The 27,660-nt window shown below is 38.6% G+C and overlaps 1 protein-coding gene and 1 pseudogene across 5 annotated transcripts in view; both read left to right on the top strand.

The window, feature by feature from the left end:
- Positions 1-1,482: 1,482 nt before the first annotated feature.
- UPP2 (uridine phosphorylase 2) overlaps positions 1,483-27,660 on the top strand; it is a 38,844-nt gene continuing 12,666 nt past the window's right edge. For 4 of the 5 annotated variants that reach the window (XM_055572510.1, XM_055572511.1, XM_055572508.1 and 1 more), the window contains exons 1-7: positions 1,483-1,609; positions 2,136-2,200; positions 6,940-7,057; positions 12,910-13,068; positions 16,240-16,354; positions 23,605-23,814; positions 25,940-26,086. In XM_055572510.1, the coding sequence (XP_055428485.1) occupies positions 2,139-2,200; positions 6,940-7,057; positions 12,910-13,068; positions 16,240-16,354; positions 23,605-23,814; positions 25,940-26,086 (811 nt within the window). In that variant the 5' untranslated portion in view covers positions 1,483-1,609; positions 2,136-2,138. The other variant, XM_055572509.1, reaches the window with a different exon arrangement.
- On the top strand, positions 21,329-22,080 carry LOC129647990 (60S ribosomal protein L21-like; annotated as a pseudogene).

Here is a 27,660-nt window from a genome sequence, read left to right as displayed (position 1 = left end):
CAGATAAACAACAAAGTCCTAATGTATAGCACAGAAAAATATTTTCAATATTTTAGAATAATCTATAAATCAAAAGATATGAGAAAGAATATATATATGTGTGTTTGTGCATAATAATCACTTTACTGTACACCAAGAACTAACACAACATTGTAAATCAACTATAATTTTGAAAAAAGATCATTGGCTGACAGAAATTGCACTGGAAATCAACATGTCAACTGGCCTAATTAATTCACTGGAGTAATTAATTATATAGCATTTTTCCAATTAGTGAATGTTTTCACCTGTCAGAACCAGAGGTAAATGCCACACTGGAATTGGCGGCGGTGGGTGAGGGGTGCGGGGTTCCTCCTCATTATACTCAACAGTAAATTGAGAGGAGCACAGAATACTAAACATAAGTGGGAAGGTCCCAGCAGTGGGAAGTGGGCATGCTGAGTCTCAACACTGTCAGTGGGCATTGGGAAAAAGCAGCACGTAGACCACTTTGGGGTAGGTCATGAGGTCAGAGACATACGTGTTATTATAAACTACAAACAGGAACTACTGTACCAAATTACAAGCAACATACATGTGCAGGTTTATTTTGCTTCAAAGTTTTCATTGCCTTCAGTTTCCTTGGGGATTTTTGGATACCCAAAGTGACAAATGTATGTTTGGTGGTGGCAATGACAGGATTTAGGCTGCTATATTGGTTCCCTATTTATGGCCTTTCCTTTTCAATCAGTAAACTTTGCTAGCTGACTAAGATGGACCAAAGGAAGCCAGTATGGAATTTGAGGAGTTTTCCACAATGACTGTCACCAGGAAGAGGAGTGTCTTCTAACATGCAGACCCCAATTAAGACATGGGCATTTGATACCTAACAAGGACATGTTGTATAGCACATGGAACTGTACTCAATACTCTGTAATGACTTGTATGGGAAAATAATCTAAATAAAAATGGATATATGTATAACTGATTCACTCTGCTGTACACCTGAACTTAACACAACATTGTAAATCAACTATACTCCAAAAAAAAATTTTTTTTAAAGATATGGGCATTTGATTCTCCACTGTTATGCACATTCTTACAGAGAAATCCATGCACATTATGGAGTGCCTTGATCTGGTGCTGTTTGGGCATTTATGGACATTTGAAGCTCCAGTTTGCTTGAAAGTCATGAGATTAATATTCTTGATGCTCTCACCAGCATAGAACCTCAACTGATTGGCGCTGGAGCTGAGCCAAAAGTGAAACAGGATGATGAAGTTCCCGTAACGTCTTTTAGATTTTCTGTCTGTAGAAGTATAAAGTGATAAACAACAGCAAACATGGTGAATTCATGGATTTCTTGACAGAAATACCCTGTTTTCTGAAAATATTAGTCCGTATTTTGTTTTTCTACCTGGGTTGATTTCTGACAGCTGCTTCATTGGATTTCACAGGCAGCCTTGGGTTTAGCTAAATAAAGAGTACCTGGAAACAGGTTTTGTTTAATTATCAGACCTTCTGTGTGAATTTGAACGGGCAAAGTTCAAATGAAGGGGTGTTTTGAGTTCCTGAGTTTGTGTGTTTTTCTCACTTGTGATCACAAAGAATGAAAACAAGTTGATGAGAGGTAGGATGGGGTAAGAAAACGAAATGTTTGGGAACTGAAAGTTCTCACGTGTATCGGATACATTTTGAGACAACCCGGTGGATTTGTTATGGAAATCAGTGGAGGACTTGAAGCCATATACAGTTGTCTTAAAGAAAATAAGTCTGTGTGCTACCCCAGACCCATACTGGACCAAGGACAAATGTAAGGAGAAGGTGCACTGGTCAACAGTTAACAAATCAACCAACCTATCCTATTAGAGAGATAGATGCCACACCTTCAGAGGGGGCCTATCTTCTCGGGGAAATGTTGCCCTGAGAGCTGGGGTATAGTATAAAAGGCTATGTCGGGGGAATATTTTTGAATTGATAAGGGAGTTTAGAAAGCTAAGGGGAAAGTTCCATTAGCAGTTTCAGAAGAAAACGAGCTTAAAGGGAGAATGGCATTCTAACATCATTCTACCGTGATTTGATCTGTAAATGAATAGCAAATTACAATATTTTTATTTTCTGTTATCAAATTAAGAGTGACTATCTTCATATTACAGAATATGGCTTCAATTTTACCTGCTTCCAACACATCCATGAGATCTGACAGGAATACATATGTTGGGTGAGTAATTTTGACTTTTTTCTATTGACTTTGACAAGATGGAGATTCTTTGGACTTTATATTAAATGTTCAGAAGATGGATCTCTACAGTTATGTAAGTTTCTTAAGTTTAGAGATCACATAGTTGGAAAGCAGTTCAGAATACAAAGCAAAAACAATGCCAATTTTCTTCTCAGTGGCATTTTCTTTCCTCAGTCCTTGGGAGAGTTTAGCTCATCTTTAAGAAAGTGGGGCAATATGTCAATTACATCTCAATTAAAGAAAAAAGAAAGTGGGGGCAAAACAATTCACCAAAAAACATGGAAAAGCTGAACCAACCTGCCTGAATGAACAAATTCACAGTTCAGCCTGAAATTCAGTGTGGAGTTCAGTCTTTAATTCCAAGACTATGTGCTGTATCTGAGATATAATTAAAGGGGCCTCCTGGTATCTAAGGCAGATTTAACTGTGTTGCAGCATATTACAAAGTGAATTCATATGCTTTGTGATGGACTTTACATAGAATTCACTTCTAAAATACCATGTAGGTTATTCATCTCAGAGGTAGACATAAATCTGTTGAAGCTGTCTGCAAATTTAGCTCCAATTCTTGCCCCAGGTTCATAGAACATAATAGAGCATTAATCTTCATGAAGCTTAAGGAATTTTTTTAAGTTCTCTCTGATTTGCTGAGAGTTGTGTAAAATGTCTGCTTAAAGCTTCCATCAGGTCAGCATTTCAGAAAATGCTACACTTACACATCTCAAACAGAAGTAGCCTTCCATTGTGTTCATTTCTTCAGGGAAGCCAAGGAGAAAGAAAAGGAAAAATTACAAAGATGGAGGTAATAGTAAAATGGAAAGACTTCTCAGCCAGCACTTTACTTTGGTTAACAATATTTAATACTGACCGTGCCATGTAGCTTGTCATAGTTTGCTAAGACTTTATTCCCAACCCCATCTCTGGCTTATGTTTTAGCAAAAAAAAAAAAGCAAAACAAGGTAGAGGAGAAGACAGTAAATGCAAGTCTATTTAATAAATATCTATCTTGGAAAAACTGAAGCAATTGTCTGATTCATGCTGGATTGAATTTGGTATGATACCCCAAATTAATACTTTATTTGGTCATTGGTAAGCATGATCATCTTAGAAATGCTTCTCGATGAAGCCAATGTAATAAAAATCTTCTACAGACATCTCCCTGCCCCAATTTCTAGTCCAAGGGATCATTAGACAATGGGACAGACATCAAGGAAAACTAAAGAATGAATTATGAGAAGTATTATTATTAACATGAAAGAATATAATTAATGGTTATGCCAGTTTGAGAATTTCTTCTTGAAGATAGGAGAGGTGGAATAGATCAGTGATTTTAAAAATATAAAATCCCAGATCTCCTTGACCAACTAAATCAGATTTTCAAGGACCTGGGTCCAAGTATTACTAATTTTAAAGCACCATGGGTGATTCTGATATGTAGTTAGGGTTTGACTCACTGGAGTAGATGAACTCTTTTATAGAGTAATGATTCACTCATTCAATTGGGAATCCAAAGGAAAAATATCCAGATAGTGAAGCTGTTTTGGCAGAGTAAGACAGGAAGCATAATAGAAACTGGAAAAGAAAGTGGATGGTGGTGTTTCTCAAACTTTAATGTGCATGAGAATCAAAAAACAATTAGTTGAAATGTAGACTTCATTAGATCCAGGGTAGGGAGTAAGATTTTGCATCTCTAACAAGTTGCCCAGGTGAATGCTGCTGACCCTGCTGGTTCATTGACCACTTTGTCTAGCAAGGGACAGTGGGTAAATGTCCTCTTGCCCTTCATCAAGAGAAGAAAGGACACCTGTGGCGGATTCATGTTGATGTATGGCAAAACCAATACAATACTGTAAAAAAAAAAAAAGAAAGAAACCTTAATAAAAAAAAGAATTAAAAAAAAGAGAAGAAAGGCGATATCCTTTTGCCTTGAAGCTTATTCTGAAAGTGCACTAATGCCATGGAATATTTTATTTTTGAAATCTACTCTGATTCACTAAGAATCTGTTATCCTAAATGTCTTGGAAATTAATAGTATTTTCTGTTCTACTTCCTGAACAGTTAAATTTAATTCAGCTAGTAGAATTTTTAAAGATTTAGGAATTAAAAAAAAAGATGTATATGTACAGCTGAGTCCCTACGCAGTTTACCTGAAACTAAAATACCGTTATCGGCTGTTCACGTGTCCTCATTGTGTCCGACTCTTTGAGACCCACCAGGCTCCTCTGTCCATGGAATTCTCCAGGCAAACATACTGGAGTGGGTTGCCATTAAGTAATTAGCTATACTCGAACAGAAAATAAAAAGCTTTAAAAAAAGATATATGAGAGAGCTTGTATGAGGGAATCCATATCTTTCTGGGGAGGCAAAAAAAATTAACATGTGAAATGCTAAAATAAATGCTTTAGGAGCACAGTGGGGGAGGAATTCATACTGACCAGAGAGGAAAGATGCTTTGAAAAGCCTTCACAGAGAATATGGTATTTGAATTTGACCTTGAAGAATGGGTAGAAGGGTTTCCTTTTCTCCATACCCTCTTTATTGTTTGTAGACTTATTGTTCGTAGACTTTTTAAATGGTGGCCATTCTAACTGGTGTGAGATGGTACCTCATTGTAGTTTTGATCTGCATTTCTCTAATACCTAGTGAGGGCTTCCCTGATAGCTCAGTTGGTAAAGAATCCACCTGCAATGCAGGAGATCGAGGTTCAATTCCTGGGTCGGGAAGATCCGCTGGAGAACGGATAGGCTACCCATTCCAGTATTCTTGGGCTTCTCTGGTGGTTCAGCTGGTCAAGAATCTGCCTGCAATGCAGGAGACCTGAGTTTGATCCTTGAGTTGGGAAGATCCCCTGGAGAAGGGAACAGCTACCCACTCCAGTATTCTGGCCTGGAGAATTCCATGGACTGTATAGTCCATGGGGTCACAAGAGTTGGACACGACTGAGAGACTTTCACTTTCAGCATATTTTCATGTGCCTCTTGGTCATCTGTATGTTGTCTTTGGAGAAATGTCTATGCAGGTCTCTGCCTATTTTTGAATGAGTTTGTTGTTTTGATATTGAGCTGCATGAGATGTTTGTATATTTTGGAGATTAATCTTTTAATCAGTTGTTTCACTTGCAAATATTTCCTCTCATTCTGAGGGCTATCTTTTCATCTTGTTAATGTTTTCCTTTGCTGTGCTGAGGATTTTAAGTTCAATTAGGTCCCATTTGTTTATTTTTAAAATTTTCATTACTCAAGGCAATTTTACTCCAATAAAAAAAAATCTATATATATCTGAAACCATACTTTAAAAAAAAAGTGAGTAGGATTCCAGTAATTAAAAAACAGAAGGGTAGCAGAAGGCTGTTTCAGGAACAAAGGCCTAGAACAAGGGTCCTTAACTTTGGCTTCACATCAGATCATCCCAGAAGATCTGAAACATAATCAGAGTTTAAATTAATTGGGGCCTGAGCACCAGTGTTTCCTGCAAAGCCTCTTGGTGATTTTAATGTACAATCAGGTTGAGGGTCATCAGAGATATAGAAAGATACAAGGTTTTTGTTAAGGGGTTTTGAGGTATTTGGAGGGAAATGGGAGGTCTATAGAACAGAGAAGTCCCAGATGGTTCTTGGTAAAGTTGGCTGGATCCACTGTGGTGTAGGGTACATAATTTTTTATCACTACTAATTAAAGCAGTATATAATTATTATTGAAATAACCAAAGTCTATATAGATGATGTGTTTCATAAATATGAATGTTTGAATTAAGGTGATTTCTATAACAGCAGTCAATTCACTGTCTTGACTTCCATGTCTTGTATTACTTTTCCAAGAGAGGGATGAAAAACTGGTGGTTCAGCTTGCACTGCTGTGATGGAGGTCTAAGCTGGGGCAGTGGCCACTGGCGTGGAGAGGAGGTGGTGTATTCAGCGTGGTTGATGGAATCCTCAATGGCAGTGCTACTCTGAGTGTGATCCTTGGGCCAGCAACATCACACCAATGAGCAGCTTGTTTAAAAGGCAAAATCTGACACACACACACACACCCCCCCAAACTGCTGAATCAAAATTTCTAGAAGAGAAGCCATGAAGTGTCCAGTGATTCTTATGCTTGTTAAACTTTGAGAAACACCGGTCTATGGAGCTGAAAGACACTATTGGACTCACAGATTACATGTACACATACACTCAGATACAGACATACACAAAACCCCATGGAAAGCTGAGGAGACAAAGAAATATGCAGAGATGAAAAGACAGCAGTGATAATATTCCCTCAGCAGAGCGTATGGAAGGATTGTCATGGGAGCAAAAGCCTGCCTGTGCAGAAATGACTGCTCTGCAATTTCTTGGTTATATAATCTTGCACAAGTTTCTCAACTTCTGTAAGCTTTGGTGTCTTACAAATTGAATTATTAGTATTTGTTACCTAATAGAATGATTATAGGATTAAATGAAGTAATATATTTATTATATGCAGTTTTTATGACATTGTGGAATTTTCATGCCTAATGCTATGCCTGGCACACAGTAAATGCACAGCAAATCTTTGTCATTTTTATTCATTATACCATATTTCTTCCTTACAAATCAATAAATCCTAAACAAAGGTTTGTGTCCAATATTTGGGCTTGTGGTTATCACAGATGTAGAACGATATTTCTCTTTTGTGTGGTATCTCTCCAGATTCCTTTACATGTTTGTACTATTATTATTATTATTTTTTTTTTTTCAGAAAAAGTTTTGTTCATGTTAAAAATCCTTACCTGGACTCTATGGATGAAGATGTTCTCTATCACTTGAATTTAGGAACAAAAACACACAACCTACCAGAAATGTTTGGGGATGTAAAGGTAAAATATTTCTAACTTTAGGGAAAACAATTTAATTTCCTCTGGTGATATTTCTCCTTATTTTCCTAACATAAACATTACTCTTTTGGCTAGAGAAATGTCAGAGGTCCAATAGGAACCAAAATCATGCTCATTCTCTGAAACAATTTAGATTGTGTATGTCATAAACAATCATTTCCACCTCAACAAGACACAAAAGTTCCCAAGCTAAATCTAATGCAAACATTGTTATTTGACTTCTTTGGCCCCTAGAGATAAATCTGACTTTATTGACAATCCTGCTGGGTGTTCAGAATTCATTATGATTCAGTTCACTGTTTAACATCTTTATTTATAGATGAACCTCACTAATCTTCATTTTATCAAACCATGAAATAACTCAACAGAACTAACAATAGGATCTACCACTTCCTGAAAACAAGCATTATTCAATATTTCATATTATTAAGATTTTTGTTATTTCATAAGACAATATTATGAGAAAAAATGTTTATGGAATTTTACTAGGAAAATTGTATGTCTGTATTATTTATTTTATCTTAAATGTATATGTTAATTATAAAGGTGGCTCATATTCACTATTTAAAATTGGAAAAATATAAAAAAGAATAATGACTTTAAAAAACACACCTAAGAAAAACTCCTACTCCTAGACATAGATGCCATCAACTTATTTTCTTTTCTTTTAAAAGGGAGGTGGGAGGGGGGTTCAGGATGGGGAACATGTGTATACCCGTGGTGGATTTATGTTGATATATGGCAAAACCAATACAATATTGTAAAGTAATTAGCCTCCAATTAAAACAAATAAATTTAAATTAAAAAAATAAAACTTTTTTAATAAATAGATTTTATAATTGTTGGAATTACATAACTTTACATCTTGTGATTTTCATTTAACTTGATGTCATTAATATTTCCCCATATTACAATATTCTCTTTGAAACAGTTTTTATGGATGCCAAGTGCCTGTGCCATACATTATATAGTCTAAAACTGGCTTTCCTGTTGAAGTATTTTCCATCATTAACAGTGCTCAAATGGATATTTTTATACCTAAAATTTTTTCACATATAAGTCTATTTCTTTAAGATGATTTACAGAAGTAGTCAAAGGGAATAAACTTATTTTTAAATTAATTTTTATTGGAGTATAGTTGCTTTACAATGTTGTGTTAATTTTTGCTGTACAGCAAAGTGAATTATAAATCTACATGTGTATATACATCCCCTCTTTTTTGGATTTCCTTCCCATTTAGGTCACCACAGAGCATTGTGTAGAGTTTCCTGTACTATATACTAGGCTCTCGTTCATTATCTATTCCATATATGAACTTAAAAAAAGATTTGTGTGCTCTAAAAGGCCTACACTGGATCACAGTCCCACTACTAGAGAACTGTGCAGTTTTCAGCTGACTTTTATTCACTCCTTTAGCAATTATAAGAACATAAAAATTAATGCATCCACTATCTCAAATCTTCACATTCCCTCTGTTAAGTGGGTATAGCAGATATTCATTTCCTCCATAAAATAAGGAAATTGAGTTTGAGTGGTCAAAGGTGGTTAACAAGTTATGCCATATAGTGGCATCGCTAGGACTTGTCCAGTTTCCAGGATTCTTGCCTACTGCTCTAGGTGGGCTCTTTGAGTAATCATAACTGAGAATAGTCCATTAATTGGCAGGGGGCACTGGAGAAAGGGAGCAAGAGGAGGAGGATGTTAGGTACATGAAGAAGGAGGGGAAGGAACGAAAGCGGGAAGAGGGAGGTGAAGAAATCAATCTATGATGCTGATTAACAGTAGGTGTTAAACTCTTCCTCCCCTCCCATTGCTCCTATGGCACAAGGTGTGAAGATACAGGCTGATCTGATGTGACCTGCCTGTTTCCTCACTCCCCTGCGATCACTGACTCCTTGCCTTTTCATGGCAACCCTCAATCTTTTGCTTCATCTTTTCAGTGTGACCTCTTTTCCTACTGCTGTTTCTGATATTTATGCTCCAAGAGAAATTGATCAAGGCTGTCTGTGATATTCACTAACCAGACTTTATCTGAATTCAGATGTTAGGTTTGAGGTTCATGCCTCACAATTTTTCCAGGACCCTTATTTAAACATAACTCTGATTAATTAAATGATCCATAATAATTAATAAACTAAGGTGCACATCTAATTAAAAAGACATGTTTTTGAGACAGAACATGATCTGTTATTTACATATCTAGGTATCTCTCTCTCTTCTACCTGACTAGATTTTTATCAGCACTCATTCTTATACTTTGTCATAACCACTATCCAATCTTAAAAATTCACAACCCACTTGGTTCTGGACCACTTCAGTGATTCTCTTTTGGATAAAAAGACATGCTCTGGTTTAGAACACATTTCTACCAGAGAACAACTCTATTGATTGGGCCATTTGGATGGCTAGGACGCAAACATGTTTGTGTGTGTGTATGTAGATTGGGGAGCAAGTAATGTAGTTTAAAATAATCTGAACTGGCTGTTTAATGTATTCTTTAGAGGCAGCAGGTAAAGTCTGACATATTTATTAATGTTCTTCTCAGAAACTTGCCTCCTTCCAGTTACATTCTTATCTTTGATTGAGAATATGCTAGGTTCAATTGTTTGACTCACTTAAATTCCAGGATAGCAATCCTAGGTAAGAGAGAGGACATAACCCATCAGTACCTGAAAACTTAGCCTTGTCTTCACAGAGATGATCATTATTAATACCACTATGTTCAAAGAAAAGAAGGACTTTGAGTGTGTAAAATTTTAAAACTTAAAATTTTTAATCATTGAAATGATCTCTATTTTCTTCATTTTCTTACTTACTGTACTTAAAGGGCTTTGTTAGCTGCTACTTCAAAATATCAGTGGCATAACACAGTGTAAGTTTGTTTCTCACTCACAGTGAGTGCCCCTGGTCAGTGGGGGGTTTCCTCCACCTGGTGATCAAGGATCCAGACTTCTTTCATCTTGTTGCTCTGTCATCGTCAAGGGGTGCCTTGCAAGGAGTGCCTGGGTGTCAACACCCATTCAGCAGACACATGGAAGACAATCTATAGCATCATTACTGGGAGATTTCTATGGGTGAGAACTGGAAGTGACACTCATCACTTCTGTTCACATTCTAGCAGCTGGAACTCAGGTATATGGCCTCATCTAACTGAAGAGAAGGCCGGAAAGCTACATTTGGTAGTGTATCCAGAAAGAAGGGGGAATAGCTTTGGTGAGCAGCTAATGTCTTCTGTCGTACTGACTTGACTCAATCAATCCTTTGAAAAATATAGTGGGGAATCTTTAGAAGTTATCTACTCAAATTCAGCCTCCAAATATATCTTTTATAAAGTCACTAACTGGTACTCTCCATTCTCTCCCTAGAAATTTCAAGCAATATGGAAAAGCATTATACCACTATATATGTGTACTTTAAGTCTTTTTACTCCTTTATTAACATATGAAATACATATACTGAAATAGGACTAGATTAATACAACATGGCAAAGCTAAGTCTTTCAAAACAGTAGGCATATTTGAAAGTGAGCTTATGCTGGCAGTCATTAGGGCAAGTCCTTGACATAGTTTTGCAATGCTTCAGACTCCTTCCCAACACAGTTTTATCTCCTTTGATAAAACCAGGACACATCATCATTGAGGGGAGCATAAGTCACAGAAAGTGTCGCTTAAGGTTAATGTTGGCTGGTGGTCTTCAGTTGTATTTTACTTCTCATCAAAGCAACCAGACTGAAAATTGTGTCCAGAGGTGATATTTAGTAAGTCTGATTTAGATATAACTCGTTAAGAACAAAAATGCTTTTGTCTATACTTATCATCTTTATGTCTCCAGAAACATTCAGAAATTCCCATTGATTACAGCAATATCTATGTTCAAAGAAGAATTCAAACCGCAAGCTATTCCAACATCTGTTTTGGTTTTATGGTCAATCTGAATAGCTGTATTTTACATTTATGGTACCACACAATGAGGTTATTTTCAAACTACTGTATTTTGTAAAAAGGAAACAACGACAACAAAAATGACCTCCTTGTACTTAGATCTTGAGCCAAGTCTTAACTATCCATACCCACAAGGGGAAAATTTCATGAATAATCAATAATAATTCAAAAACTCACCTTAGACCATGGCCTTATCCTCTTTGCTACTCAGGCTTGACGGCTACCTTTCATTACAGTTCATACCAACTTTAGGCCCCAACCGAGAGCCTTGTAAAAAGGCACAGAAAAGACAATAACGAGAGTAGAAGAGAAGCAGAGGGCCTGGATAAAAGGGTAATTACATCCCTTAATTGAGAATGAGGGTGGCATAGGAATTATTGCTAAATGGAAACAGAATGCATCATGTAATGGACCACCCATGATTCACAGTAAATCGTTTGTGAATTGGGCACCTAACTCTACAGCCTCAGTTAGGTATTTCCTTAGGCAAATACTCTTCATCCCTGTGAGAGACCTCATCGACAATCTTTCTGAAGCTCTGCCCAACACTGCCTGCATCAGTCAGGCAGCACCAGCTGCCTTTTCCTTGCTGGATTTGAACCAGCTTCATTTGCAAAAATTATGCAAATACAGAAACACATAACCAAGCTAAAAGCAGGGCTAGGAAATTGCTCTATGAAAGATGGAAGTTACCATTTGTTGACCACTCAGAAGGTGCCTGGCTTTGTCCTCTATCACACTCAACAAAATCCTCAAAAGGGACTGTTTTTTTTTTTTCCTATTTTGGTGATGATGATCCGAGGCACATAGAGATTACATGTATAACACTGAACAAGCTTCTTAATCAGAGACAGAATTGGGGTACAAAACCAGGTTTCTCTAACTTCAAAGGGCAGTCCTTTAACCACTATGCTTCCATGTCTCTCTGACTCGGGGCTTCTTCAGACTCTGCACTTTACCACTCAGCTCAGATTCCAGAATGACTTTGCAGCTGGTACCTTTCTGTGGACTATGCTTCATTGGGTCTCTGATACCTGCTGCCACTCATCATCCCACTGCTGAGCACTGGTCCCCACAAAGCTGGCTGCTCATCCACACTACACTTAGGTCATGCCCATCCTGTCTCTGGCATCCACCTCTCTCAGCCCTGGGGCTGATGTACCCCTAACAGGCTATTGCACAAGCAATTACCAGTCAATTTTATTACTGTGCTTTATTAGATTTGACACTCTTGACTGCAACACATATTGTAATTTCAAAAATGTTAAATGTGAATGAATAAGACAAAAATAAAGCCAAATCACTGGAAATGATGAAATACCATACTGAGATTTTTAGTCTACAATGATAAGGCTTGTTCCATGAGGATTTCTTCTGAATGAGAAGTTGGAAAGCCTTGTGCTTTCTTTTAAGTTTCATGTTAACATTGTGTATTTCACAATAAAAACATATGATTGGGAGAGTGGAATCAGAAAACGTATCTAAACTTGTCATTCTCCTATGGTTGCTCTTATATTACTTGCATTCCATGTCCTCGGGATCGCCATGTTAAGCCCGTAGCCCACTAACGCCAACAACAGGTTGCCTATATAAACTTAAGATGCTGGTTGATATCCATTGTGACAAAAACACCCACTTGAACAAAATCAACACTTATTTTGATTATGTGATTATCTTTTTTTTACAAATTAAGTACATCAAACTTTTTTTCTGGTTGCCTGATTTACTGGTTAATGATGCCAATTATTTAACTCATGAACATTAACCCAGAACGTCTACATATATCCTTAAGTATATAACTGAAAAAACGAAATAACAACATTAAAGTTGAAAGATGACCCTTGCCTTTTATCTCAGGTACTCAGGTGGGTAATTGTTTATTTTTATTATCAGTTTGTCTGTGTTGGTGGGAGCCCCAACAGAATGAAAGCATTTGCACTGTTTATGCACAAGGAGCTTGGATTGGCAGACAGTGAAGAGGACATCAAGGATATCTGTGCTGGGACAGACAGATATTGTATGTACAAAACTGGTCCCGTGCTCTCCATCAGTGTAAGTACTCTAATAGCTGCATGTCACGTAGTCATCACAAGCTAGCAAAAGAAAGTGGGACCTTCCAAATATAGGAGTTCCTTTTCCTCTCCTTCTTTGCATTTTCACACAGTTAAATGAAGTGTCCAGGTGTGACATTCATAGTTGGAAAAAGTTCTAGGGGCAGAAAATAACATTCTGTGCCACTTTGGTATACTTTATTAGTTACCACTAAGCTATGCAAGTTAGGGGAAAAAGCCTTCAAAGCACACTTCCTCTCTTTAGTTTGTAACTGATTAATAAGCCACCAGCAATTTTTTTCTCCTCTATGTCTTATCCAACTTTGGAAATGTTGGGCTTTTAGTACACAGGGTCTGATTTTCAGGGTTACCAAAGTGGTGCCATTTAACACTATACTAAGCTTGCTGAAAAGCTGCTAATGCATTTCTATGGAGATCTTGTAAATTGCTCTCCTGTATTTAGAACATGCTAACAGCTCTGGACACACAGTGTCCTGGGACAGTATGAAAGTGGAATGACTTGCAATCTTAGGGAACACAAGGCCTCTTTCCCTCTTGGACCCAGGATAGCATACACTTAGCCAAGTGTAAATGTATGTGCATCCAGCTTGCCTTCCAAGTGGGTCTCTCTGCCACAGGGCTGTTTTCTGAAACAACAGTTCTGAGGCTGTACATATCTAGACACTGAAGCCCCCATAAGGAGACAGTTAACCATGTCAGATGACAAGGGAAGAATCTACAATGGCATGTGACAATTCTAAGGAGCTGCATTATATATGACTCCTGCACTAGGGGATAACTACTTTTCCTCAGTCACTCTGGAGATGGAAAAATGGATGATCATGGCTACAAGCCTGGACTGCAGAAGGGAAAACTATACAACACTAGTGGAACAGCTAAGCTGATCTCTCCTCTGGGTCAAAACACATGAAACCTGCTTTGGACTCGAATGGGAGAAACCATTCATTCATGTATTTGTTTAGCCAACAATTATAGAATATCTACATTTGAAAAAACTGAATATCCCCTGATCGTGGCATATTTTGTCTTACTTTTGTTTGACTTTTAGACTACAACTATTTGTCCTTTTTTGCACAATAAATGGGAAAGGACAAAAAGGTAAAATTTATAAAAATGAGAAACTATCATAAACAAGTAGTAAAACTTCAGATATAAAAACAGCAGTGAGTGATACTCTTGGCCTGTCAGAAAAAGAATGGAAATATGTATCATGCCCGAAGAGGTCAGCCAATTGGAAATGAGCCTCAGTAGGCAGAAAGAGGATTTCCAGTTGAGATCCCTTCTTTGAAAATTCTTCCTCTCCAAAAGCTGCTGAGGTCTGTGTGTGTGTGTGTGTGTGTGTGAGAGAGAGAGAGAGAGAGAGAGAGAGAGAGACAGAGAGACAGAGAGACAGAGAGAGAGTTCAATAGAAATACACAAGCCCATTTGTCATATCACCATGCCATATATAAAGTGATAATCATAAACCTATCAAGTATCTGATTTAGGAGGAACCTAATAGACTTCCCTGGTGGCTCAGATGGTAAAGCGTCTGCCTACAATGTGGGAGACCTAGGTTCGATCCCTGGGTAGGGAATATTCCCTAGAGAAGGAAATGGCAACCCACTCCAGTATTCTCGCCTGGAAAATCCCATGGACAGAGAAGCCTCTTAGGCTGCAATCCATGGGTTTGCAAAGAGTTGGACACAACTGAGCGACTTTACTTTTCACTAATAGATCAAATAATGGTTCATTCTCTTCATTTACAATCAAGGAAATGAGACTTAGAGAGTTTGCTCATTAGTGGCAGAGCCCAGACTTGTTAATCTTGGACATACAATTAACGTAGGTTTGATTCAGGCCTCTCAGAGACTTATGATGCAATTGGAAGTCAGAACATGTTCCGTGGCAACCAAAAATAGGAAGTCCAGAGGTTCAAAGTTTCTGTAGTTTAATATTCATGATGGTGAGAAAAAGGGAACTCAGGTGAAAGTATTGTGCCCGTGGCTGCAGTGGTTTTCCAGATTTGTTAATGAAGAATTAGTGGAAGCCATCATCTAACTGCCAAGATGCCCCTGGTGCTTTTGTGCACTCAAAGTCTTTGTGCCTGATAGAATACTGAAGACCACATTTGACTTTCTGGCATTATGTTAGAAATGAAATAGAAACTGATTCGAAACTTAGCTCCATCTACCACAAATTCCAGCATGGAGGATCTTTCTAGAACATTATTAGAACATATTGTAAATGCCAAGAATGGCCAAATCCTCTAACCTGTGTTGATCTTTATTCTATGACAATGATTCTACTTTCCCAAATGCTGAGGAAGACAGGGTTGCAGTCATGAGCTATAGCAACTTATTCAACAACTTAATCTCACCTACACATTTAGCATGGGCTTCCCAAGTGGCGTTAGTGGTAAAGAACTCACCTGCCGATGCAGGAGACATAAGAGACGTGGGTATGATCCCTGGGTTAGGAAGATCCCCTGGAGAAGGGCATGGGAACCTACCCCAGTATTCTTTCATGGAGAATCCCAAAGACAGAGGAGCCTCGTGGGCTACAGTCCATAGGGTTGCAAAGAGTCAGACACAACTGAAGTGACTTAGCAGGCATGCACACATTTAGTATATGCTCCAATTTTTAGGTGTAGGTATAACCCATATCTCTAACTTTGTACCTTTCAAAGCTCACACAGAATTACCATCAATTGAACATGGACACATGAGAGCAATGAAATGGATTTACTCTTTCATTTAGTATGGTGGAAAAGGACTAAATACATGGCAGCCAAATCTATATTTCCTCGAAATCAAGTCAATCTTGCAAAAAGCTCTTTTTCAAAGACTCACTGTGAAAAGCCCAGAAATGGCACTGCCCTGACACACCAGTACACCACGCTGTCCCCACCTTCTGCTCTTGACAATGAGGGTTGAACTCAGTTTAACTGGCAGGGAGATGCCTCTCTTTGATCATCACAGATGGACCCATCTATCAGCATGTCATGTGGGCGTCAGTTAGAGCTGACTTACGTTTTTCTCTGCTTTGGCAAAGTCATAATGATTATGTAAATTTATCTGCGGGCTGTTAACTTGTAATGAAGGAAGAAAATATGTCCTGTGCGTGTATCAGTCTGCGAGATGTATAATGACTTTCCCTTTTCTCTCCACAGCATGGCATGGGCATCCCCTCCATTTCTATTATGCTTCATGAACTCATTAAATTACTATACCATGCCCGATGCTCTGACGTTACCATTATCAGAATCGGCACATCAGGGGGAATAGGTGAGATGAACTGATTTCTATACTATACTAATAAATTCAAGGAGTGGTTCTGTACAGGGTAACTAGCTGGCAAAGCATACCAACATACCCAGAGCCCCGCTGAAACCCAGATGGGCTGAAAAGTGTCAGGAGGCTGAGCTGGAGGCAATTTGGAAATTTAAACTTAGAGAAAACTAAAGGAATTTAAAGAAATGTGTGTGTATATGTATATATATATATATGCATATATATATATATATGTATGTACATATATATGTATGTATAATCTTTCTCTTTTTACCTGCATGGAAACCTGGAGTGAGATCTCACACTGCCTGTTGCCCAAATAGGCTTAGGTGTTCTTAAGGGGAAGAGTGGAACAACTGCTAGGAAATTTGTTTTGAGGATAAGAGTAAGTTTCAAGGGTTAGCATAAATTTTGAGGCTTAAAAATTTTATAAGTGACAGAAATAAGTGCTTTCAAGTGAAAAAAAAATCACTACGACTTGCTTTGTATCAGCTAAGTAAGAAGATGTCAATAGTTCTCAGAAAAACATTGCTTTTAGCTCACATCAGTGACTACCCTTTACTTGGCTTGGTCTGGGTCTTTTCTACATGGACATACCAGAAGACATCAGGCAAGGCTGTTAGGGAAGAGTTGGGTGATGCTTCCAAAGTTTTTCTCAGCATCTCGCCTCCTCCCTTACTCCTCGGCCGGCCAGGCAACTGGTCAGGAGCCTTGTTAATATATCTACCCTGTGTTTAGGTAAAGTTCTGAGGAGACCTTCTTTTTCAACCGTTTCTTCAGGAGCAGATCTTGTGAGAGGATGATTCTACTATGTCAAGAAATGCAAACATAGCAGGGCATTGTAACTGAAAAGGTTGGGTTGACAGAGTGACAGGACTGAATGGGAATTATTTTTTTTTTTAAGCTGGGAATTATTAACAAAAATTTGGTCTTAGAATTACACAGGTGGCTAAGTTGTGCTTCACTGGAAACCAACATATTAAAAAAAAAATCATGTCCTTTCCACAGCTATTGTACAGGAATAAAGTCCATCCAAGACCCTCACAGATGGATTAAAGGACATCTATGGATGTTCATTTGGAAAGAGAAGGAGAATGTTAGCAATCATTGTTAGATCAGGCATCCTTCTGGATGGTTATTTAGCCAATGTTATGCCAAATAGGCAATAGTAGGGAATGAGGCATTTGGGGATGAAATGGATAATGTTGTTATAAAAAAGTGCTCAGAATTCTTGAGTTGTGGGATACAAGGATCTGTCTGGGCAGCCCGTGCCCATGCAGTGTACCATCCTGACCGCTGAGGTTTCCCTGTGATATTGGCAAGTGTCCGGTGTGGGCAAGGTACCCTACTGACCATCCAGCTTATGGTCATGGACTCTAGGTGTCTTGCTTCATGATACATACATCCCTTGCAGCACAATGAAGGGCTATGAATTGTGGGAAATTAAAGCAACGTGCTGTTGTGGATATCTATCATTTTGAAGTTCTGGTCTCACTAAGAATTCTTAGCTTATTGGTAAGATGTGTTTGTTTGTTTTGTCTTAAGAAACATTGATTTGGAGATGAAGAAGGTGCAACTTGTTTCTCCCCCAACTTATGTTTCCATTCTTTAAATGAGCCAACAAAACTTGATGATGATCAAGTACTTGAATAAATAGTAAATAGTACATTAGCCTTTAACTGGGATATAAATGTTCCAATGCATCTAAATATTAGGATGGCATGTGAATAATTTCGTTATTGATGTCCACATTTTCAGTTTCCTTCTCAGTCACTTTCTTGTCTTTAGGACATTGTAAATAATTCAAGAAGTTACTTTTTTGATTTATTTAAAAAGTATTTGACCTACCAAGGTTCTATCATCATAGTCCACGTTGGGTCTCTACCTGGATTTTCTAAATTAACCACATGTTGACAATGTTTGAATTTATTAAGAACCCAGATAGGCATTATGGTAAGGGTTTGTAATTTTTTTCTATACTAAGTCACATAATAAATATTTTAAGATTTGCAAGCCACATGGTTTCTGTTGCAACATCTGAACTCTGCCATTAGTGTGGAAACAATCATTAAAAATATGCAAATGAGTGAATGTGGCTGTGTTTCAATAAAACTCTATTTACAAAGATGGACTGGATCTGGCCCATGAGTTGTAGTTTGCAGATCTCTGTCTATGGCATCTCTATGGAAACATTTCACTCATTCAATGAGTTTTTACTGAGTTCTTATAATGTGTCATGGATCACAACTTTGTTGTGGCAAAAGGGCTTGCATACCTCAATGAAGCTATAAGCCATTCCATGCAGGGCCACCCAAGATGGACAGTTCATAGTGAAGAGTTCTGACAAAACGTGGTACACTAGAGGAAGAAATGGCAACCCACTCCAGTATTCTTGCCACGAGAACGCCATGAACAGTATGAAAAAGCAAAAAGATATGACACCAGAAGATGAGCCCTCCAGTTCAGAAGGTGTCCAATATGCTACTGGGGAAGAGCAGAGGGCAACTACTAATAGTTCCAGAAAGAATTAGGTGGCTGGGCCAAAGCAGAAATGACACCCAGTTGTGGATATATCTGGTGGTGAAAGTGAAGTTCCATGCTGTGAATAATAATATTGCATAGAAACCTGGAATGTTAGGTCTAAAAATCTAGGTAAACTGGAGGTGTTCAAGCATGAGATGGCAAGATTGAACATCGACATCTTAGGAATCAATGAACTATAATGGAACAGAAAGGGTGAATTTAATTCAGGTGACCATTATATCTACTACTGAGTACAAAAATCCCTTAGAAGAAAGAGAGTAGCCCTCATAGTCAATAAGAGTCCAAAAGGCAGTACCTGTGTGCAGCTTCAAAAACAAAAGAATGATTTTGATTCATTTCTAGGCCAACCATTCAATATCACAGTAATCCAAGTCTATGCCCCAACCACTGATGCCAAAGAAGCTGGAGTTGATTGATACTATGAAGAGCTACAAGAGCTTTTAGAACTAACACCAAAAAAAGATGCCTTTTTCATCATAGGGGAATTGAATGAAAAGGTAGGAAGTCAAGAGATACCCAGAATAACAGGCAAGTTTGGTCTTGGGGTACAAAATGAAGCAGGGTAAATGCTAACAGAGTTTTTTCACAAGAAGATGCTGGTCACAGCAAATATCCTTTTCCAATAACCCAAGAGACAGCTCTACACATGGACATCTCGAGATGGTCAATACTGAAATCAGATTGATTATGTTCTTTGCAGCCAAAGACAGAGAAGCTCTATACAGTTAGCAAAAACATGACCTGGAGCTGACTGTGGCTCAGATCACCAGTTCCTTATTGCAAAATTCAGGCTTAAATTGAAAAAAGTAGGGAGATCAACTAGGATCTCTTCAAGAAAATTGGAGATATCAAGGGAACATTTCATGCAAGGATGAAAAGTGAAAGTGAAAGTCGCTCAGTTGTGTCTGACTCTTAGTGACCCCATGGACTACAGTCTGCTAGGCTCCTCTGTCTATGGAATTCTCCAGGTAAAAATACTGGAGTGGGTTGTCATTCCCTTCTCCAGAGGATCTTCCTGACCCAGGGATCGAACCTGGGTCTCCTGCATTGCAGGCAGATTCTTTATCAACTGAACCACTATGATAAAAGACAGAAATGGTAAGGACCTAACAGAAGCAGAAGAGATTAAGAAGAAGTGGCAAGAATATACAGAAGAACTATACAAAAAGGTCTTACTGACCTAGATAATCATGATGGTGTGGTTATTCACCTAGAGCTGAACATCTAGGAATGTGAAGTCAAATGGGCCTTAGGAAGCATCACTATGAACAAAGCTAGTGAAGGTGACAGAATTCCTGCTGAGCTATTTAAAATCCTAAACGATGATGCTGTTAAAGTGCTGCATTCAGCATGTCAGCAAATTTGGAAAACTTAGCAGTGGCCACAGGACTAGAAAATGTCAGTTTTCCTTCCAATTTGAAAGAAGAGCAATACTAAAGAATGTTCAAATTACCATACAATTGAGTTCATTTCACATGCTAGCAAGGTTATACTCCAAATCCTTCAAGCTAGGTTTCAGCAGTAGGTGAACTGAGAACTTCCAGGTTTACCAGCTGGGTTTTGAAGAGGCAGAGGAACCAGAGATCAACTTGCCAACATTCACTGGATCATGGAGAAAGCAAGATAGTTCCAGAAAAACATCCACCTCTGCTTTATTGATTCCACTAAAGCCTTTGACTGTGTGGATCACACCAAACTTGGAAAACTCTTAAAGAGATAGGAGTACCAGACCACTTTACCTGTATCTTGAGAAACCTGTATGGGGGTCAAGAAACAACAGTTAGAACTGGACATAAAACAAAAGACTGGTTCCAAATTATGAAAGCAGAATGACAAGGCTGTATATTGTCACTTTGCTTCTTTAACCGTTATGCAGAGTATATCATACAAAACAGGGGGTTGGATGGATCACCAGCTATAATCAAGATTGCCAGGAGAAATATCAATAACCTCGGATATGCAGATGATACCACTCTAAAGGCAGAAAATGAAGAGGAACTAAAGAGCCTCTTGATGTGGGTGAAAGAAGAGCGTGGAAAAGCTGGCTTGAAACTCAACATTCAGAAAATTAAGATCATGGCATCTGGTCCCATCACTTCATGGCAAATAGAAGGGGGAAAACTGGAAACAGTGTTAGATTTTATTTTCTTGGGCTCCAAAATCACTGCATATAGTGACTGCTGCCATGAAATAAAGACATTTGCTCCCTGGAAAGAAAGCTGTGACAAACCTAGACAGTATATTAAAAAGCAGAGACATCACTTTGCCAACAAAAGTTCATATAGTCAAAGCTATGGTTTTTCCAGTAGTCATGTATGGATGTGGGAGTTGGACCATAAAGAAGGTTGAGCACCAAAACTGAAGCTTTCAAATTGTGGCGCTGCCCTTTCGGCTGGAACTGCCACCTTCCAGTAAATTACAAAAATAACCAACACAAAGGCAAAGAGGAGGGGCACCCACTACATGTTCCCTAGGCCTTTCAGAAAACATGGAGTTGTTCCTTTGGCCACATACATACAAATCTACAAGAAGGATGATATCGTGGATATCAAGGAAATTGGTACTGTTGAAAAAGGAATGCCCCACAAATGTTACCATGGAAAAACTGGGAGAGTCTACAATGTTACCCAGCATTATGTTGGCATCATTGTAAACAAACAAGTTAAGGGCAAGATTCTTGCCAAGAGAATTAATGTGCATAAGGCAATGGCAACCCACTCCAGTACTCTTGCCTGGAAAATCCCATGGACGGAGGAGCCTGGTGGGCTGCAGTCCATGGGATCGCTAAGAGTCGGACACGACTGAGCGACTTCACTTTCACTTTTCACTTTCATGCATTGGAGAAGGAAATGGCAACCCACTCCAGTGTTCTTGCCTGGAGAATCCTAGGGACGGAGGAGCCTGGTGGGCTGCCGTCTATGGGGTCGCACAGAGTCGGACACGACTGAAGCGACTTAGCAGCAGCAGCAGCAGAGCATATTAAGCAACCGAAGAGCTGAGATAGCTTCCTGAAATGTGTGAAGGAAAATGATCAGAAAAAGAAGGAAGCCAAAGAGAAAGGGACTTGGGTTCAGCTGAAGTGCCAGCCTGCTCTACCCAGAGAAGTACACTTCGTGAGGACCAATGGAAAGGAACACGAACTACTGGAGCCCATTCTCTATGGATTCATGGCCTGATGGATGTAAAAATAAAGACCTGGGCTTAAAAAAAAAATTGTGATGCTGGTGAAGACTCTTAAGAATCACTTGAACTGCAAGGAGATCAAACCAGTCAATCCTAAAGGAAATCAATTCTGAATATTCATTGGAAGGACTGCTGCTGAAACTGAAGCTTCAGTACTTTGGCCACCTGATTTGAAGAGTTGACTGATTGGAAAAGTCCCTGATGCTTGGAAAGATTGAAGCCAAAAGGAGAAAGGGGTGGCAGAGGATGAGATGGTTAGATCGCATCATCAACTCAATGGACATGAATTTGAGCAAATTATGGATCTTAGTGAAGGACAGAGGAGCCTGGTGTACTGCAGTCCATGGGGTTACAAAGAGTTGGATTCTTAGTGACTGAATAACAACAAAACCTATAATGTGATAGGCATAATACTACCAAGGAGAGAACAGAGGACAAATACTGCTCTTGCCTTTATAGAGCCTATGTTTTATCAGGATAACAGACAAACAAATGAGGAATTATGAAAAGTGTAATGAATCTTAGGACAGAGAGAATCTAGTGAAGAAAGTGTGGTCACTCAGTCACAGCCAACTGTCTGTGACCCCGTGGACTATAGCCTGCTAGGCTCCTCTGTCCATGGGATTTCCCAGGCAAGAATACTGGAGTGGGTTTGCCATTTCCTTCTCCAGGGATTCTTCCCAACTCAAGGATTGAACCCAGGTCTCCTGCATTGTAGGTGGATTCTTTACCATCTGAGCCACCATGGAAAGCCTTCCTGGGGAAATTGAATGTAATCTATCTGTGTGACCTTTTAGACCTCCCCATACCCCACTGTGGATTCAGATCTTTTGAAGGAAGTGATTTAAACTGACACTTGAAGAATGGGTTGGAGTTAGTCTGATGAAAGTGCATGGGGGAGGATGAGAGAGCGAATCAGGCCAGGGGAATACCAGTTGTCAGAAAATGGTTTCTCAAGTCCCAGAGACTTGAGTTCCTGAGTCCCAAGAGCAAACCAGACTTTGTAGCAATGGAAGGTCAGACAAGAGGCCTAATTTACATGGGGTGGGAGAGGGGAGGAGGGAATGGATGTGATGAAGATCAAACAGAAGGGAGGACAGTGATGCAAACAAATTATAGTAATCAAAGAGTTGCAGAGAAGATTAAATATCAAGTAGTCACATCATTTTACGAAGACTACTTGCTGGCAGTCTCACTTAGTTTATTCCTGACCTAATTTATTCAAATTTGAGCCCGAAGGTCAATACTAATTTGCATGCCCAAGAGTCATGTTTATCTAAAATCTAAACCCCATCACATTGTAAATGTGAATCTGGAAAGACAGCAAATGTAAATGCCTGTTTGGAATGTTATTATTAATTGCATTTGGAAAAGAAAATAATTTAAAACTTGAAAGTCCAGAGAATCATTAGCAACTAGCATTAATTAGGAAGAAGAGATTATATTATATACTACATGTCACAAGTCAACTCTAAGTGACATTTTTCTGTAACCATCTATTTATTCCCACACTGCAGGGATTGCACCAGGATCTGTTGTAATAACAGATGAAGCTGTAGACTCCTTCTTTAAGCCCCGGTTTGAACAGGTAATCTTGGACAACATTGTCACCAGAAGTACTGAACTTGACAAAGAACTGGCTGAGGAAATATTCAACTGTAGCAAAGAAATTTCCAACTTCCCAACCCTCATTGGACATACGATGTGTACCTATGATTTTTATGAAGGTGAGAAGAATTTATAAACTGTGAAAGCAGCAGAAAATTACCAGCAATATTTTGTTATTCAAACCTATAATTAATATTAAAAACTTCACCATAGAGAATTAATAGTTGGGGATTTAAAAAGGCACTGAAACAGCCTTTTCAACTTACTAAAGTAAAGAAATGTAAGGACATAATAAGCAGAAGAGACATACACATAATGAATTTATTTTGAGAGTGAGTTTAATCCTCCAAGAACAAATTGGATACTCTATGTAATTAGTGATGTTAGCAAAATCTTATCTCTGTTTATACCTTTAATTTAAACTGGAGAAAGGGGATAAACGTCTATGCTTCTGCCATTTTGAGGTACATTCACCTGTACCTTGAAAAGAAGCAGGTGCCTATTAAAGAGCGGGAACCTGGAAATCAGGAGAAATACTTGGAGGAGGAAATCTTGAAGGGATGGAATAGTCTCAGATCAGTTCTCTTCTCTCTCAGCCATGAGTAAAATGTCCTCAAATCAAGTTTAGGAACAAACTGAAGGTGACTTCCAAGTAGCAGTTCTTGCTACAAGGGGTGGGGGGCCAGCAGAAAAATCGCTCCGGGACAGACCCTGCTCATTCCACAAGAAAAATCTAACCAGGGTTGGTACCATTCCTTGGAGGGCATTCTAGAAATCTTGTAGTATAGCTGTGTCTGAGTATATTCATTAAACCACATATTACTTCACTTTAAATTATTTTTCTTTTCCCTTTGGATCAAACTTAATGTATTACATTGAATTATAAACAATTATGTATGAAGATACATTATATTATCTATACAGGTTACTTCAGGTTAGCAAACGTGTTGTCACAACATATGTGTTATAAAATAGGAGGTGCTTTGGGTCTGATAGGGTAAAGACTCCATCTCAGGCCACTGGTCCCCTTCATTGGGAGGGTCACCAATGAGTTTAAGCCAGAGCTTGCAAAGAGCACAGGTAGGAGTCAATGTTTCTTTGGGCTGCACAGTATTTTTAAAGTGTGAATTGTTTTGCCAACATTTATACGTTCTGGATTTTTCACATGAAAAATATCCAGATTTGGGGCTTCTTGAAATAACATAATAACATAATATTAAAAATATAAAATAATTTATGCATGGCCTCCCTGGCAAGTCACATCCGGGGCTGCATTCATTGAAGGTGAGGTGAGGCTGCTCCCTTCCCACCAGGCACACCTCATTGACATTACCTGCTTGACTTGTGGGACTTCTGAGTTTAGATTGGTTCATTAGTGGTGTTAGCAGGCAGCTACAAGGAGTGCAGGAGAAGTAGGCAGAGTAGAAGTAGCATGAAAGATAAAGGAAAGGGGAAACGGAGAGGAAAGGGAGACAAAAAAAGAGAATTGTGCAATATGGATAACAGTATATACTGGCCTCCCTGCTTCAACAGGACACCCTCAGAGGTAGGACGCGGTGAAGTCTGTTCCCAGCGCATGCGCAGTGGAGTCATAGCATCTGCCTTTTCTCTGGACCCACTAGTAGATGCAGGTGGAAAAAGTGCTAAATAAACACTGAGAGCATCCTAAAAGGGAAAAATGTGATCACAAAAGGCTGGCGTGCAGCCTGAGGTGTGTGGCAAGGAACAGGGTTGACAAATCAACTGTCTGTATGTACCTACCATGGTCATGATGGTCAGACGGAACTGCAATATACAAACCACCCTCCCAGTCCTCAAATAGCTTAGGATCATCACTGGGGCTTGGAGCATCGTATTCTTCCGCAGCAACTGTTTCTGGGCCATCTGCCAGTCACAGGAGCAACTTGAGATTTTCCTCAAAGGGCAGATCTTCCAGCAACCCTCAGATCCTGCTATCCCTGGGCACAGTGCTGGCTGCTGAGGCCACTCAATGGTTACTTGCCCCAGAGTTGGGGAGCTCAGTGCCATGGAGACCCCACTCTATGTGAGATGCTTGAGCTAGGCACAATCTTGCCTCATGTCCTCTGGTAGGATGATTCAGATGGCTAGATTTATCTGATCTGGGGTGCAGGCTCACAGGTTAGAGTTAGCCACAGAGCACTTGGTCTGACAGCAAGCCTCTTAGTGATGCCACAGTGACTGTAGAGGGCATCAAGTCACTAAACATTCTCCATTCTCTTTCAGGCCAGGGTCGACTTGATGGAGCACTGTGCTCTTTTTCCAGAGAAAAGGGTTTAGATTACTTGAAGAGAGCATATAATGCCGGCATCAGAAATATCGAAATGGAATCTACGGTGTTTGCAGCCATGTGTAGACTTTGTGGTCTAAAAGGTAAGACTTTCATGAACGCCTAGGGTCAAATTATCTTCTTTCATGAAGTTATTTTCATACTTCAGGAGAAGAAAAAGGAATTCAGCTATATATTACTTTGGGTTGAAAGCATGATTATGTCTTAGTATCTTGCGAGTGGGTTGGACATTATTCCTATTTTGCAAATGAGGAAACGAAACCTTAAGGGTCAGAAGTGAGTTGCCCACCATCACTAGATAGTGGGTTATGTAGCCAAGACTTGACAGCTAGTTCAGTTTTCTTCATCCTAATAGTGACTGCTGTTTTCTACTACAATTGAATTTACTGAGCCATAACACAAATAACATATCCCTAAAACAGTCCATCAAAGGACAAAACATCAGTAGAGCAGTGTGTTTTTAGAATTAATTTACATGCATTTTTGCTTTTCCCACCCTTTTATTTTGAAAAGAAATCAAGAATACAGAAAAATTAAAAGAATAGTATACTTAGGTACCCTTTACCAAAATTCAAGTTTTTAGTATTTTCATGTTTGTGCATATATATCTAAATATATATGTATGTGTGTGTATGTATATATGTGTGTATGCATATATATATATATATACATATATACACACACACACACATCTATTTGGTTTTTTCTTCTGAATCATTATAAATAAATTACAAATATCATGCCACTTAACTTTTGTACCTCAGCATCATTTCCTAAGAATAAGGATGTTCTCCTAATGTCCATAATATAATTATCAAACAAGAAAAGCTAAGAAAAGTAAAAATCATTTCATAACATCATTTAACATCCATTCCATATTTAAATTTTCTGATTGTCCTAAGAATATCTTTGAAGAGTACTTTAATCCAGTATTGAATTAACTTTATATGTTGTATTGCTTGGTTATTGTATCTCTATATTTTTACAACTAGAACAGTCTCTCTACTTTTCTTTTTTCCCTGGGATTGTGATTTTTTTGAAAAGTCCAGGCTGCTATCCTGTAGCACACCCATGATCATTTCAAGGTTTTGCTTGTGCATTTATACTGAATATTTCCTGTAAAGCAGAAGCAAAATCTAGGGGCTTGATTAGAGTCAGCTATGTGGCAAGAAGATTTCATAGTAATGTAAGCTATGTACATTAGTTTTTCTTGTTCCATATCAGAGAAAGGTAAGGTGAAGATATTCCACTATCAGTAATTTTGCATCACTTGGTTCAGGTGGTAACATCCATCTCTCTCCATTGAAAAATTAATGCTTTCTCTTTGTAAGTAACAAGTAACCTCGGGGATGATAATTTGGCATTTTGATAATTTTGATTTTCTAATTCCATCATTCCTCCTACATATATTAGCTGGTATTTTTTAAAAAGAGGCTTTCTTTCTCACACTCCTCTCTCTCTCTCTTTTTGGTGACAGGGAGTTATTGTTTTGCTGATTTTGTTCAAAACAGTTTGTATATACGGCTTCTGTCATTATTCTTTTTGATACTCAAATTATCCCAAAATTGGCTAGAAAGAGTCTCTTCTAGCATCCTTTTTTGACATAATCCTCTTAGCTCTTAGGCATCACTTGCATCAGGTTTGGAATCATCCATTT

Source organism: Bubalus kerabau, chromosome 3, assembly GCF_029407905.1.
Source record: "Bubalus kerabau isolate K-KA32 ecotype Philippines breed swamp buffalo chromosome 3, PCC_UOA_SB_1v2, whole genome shotgun sequence".
In the NCBI taxonomy this organism is placed as follows: domain Eukaryota; kingdom Metazoa; phylum Chordata; class Mammalia; order Artiodactyla; family Bovidae; genus Bubalus; species Bubalus kerabau.
Note: the sequence above shows the minus strand (reverse complement) of the source record. Positions and strands in the feature narration are given on the sequence as shown.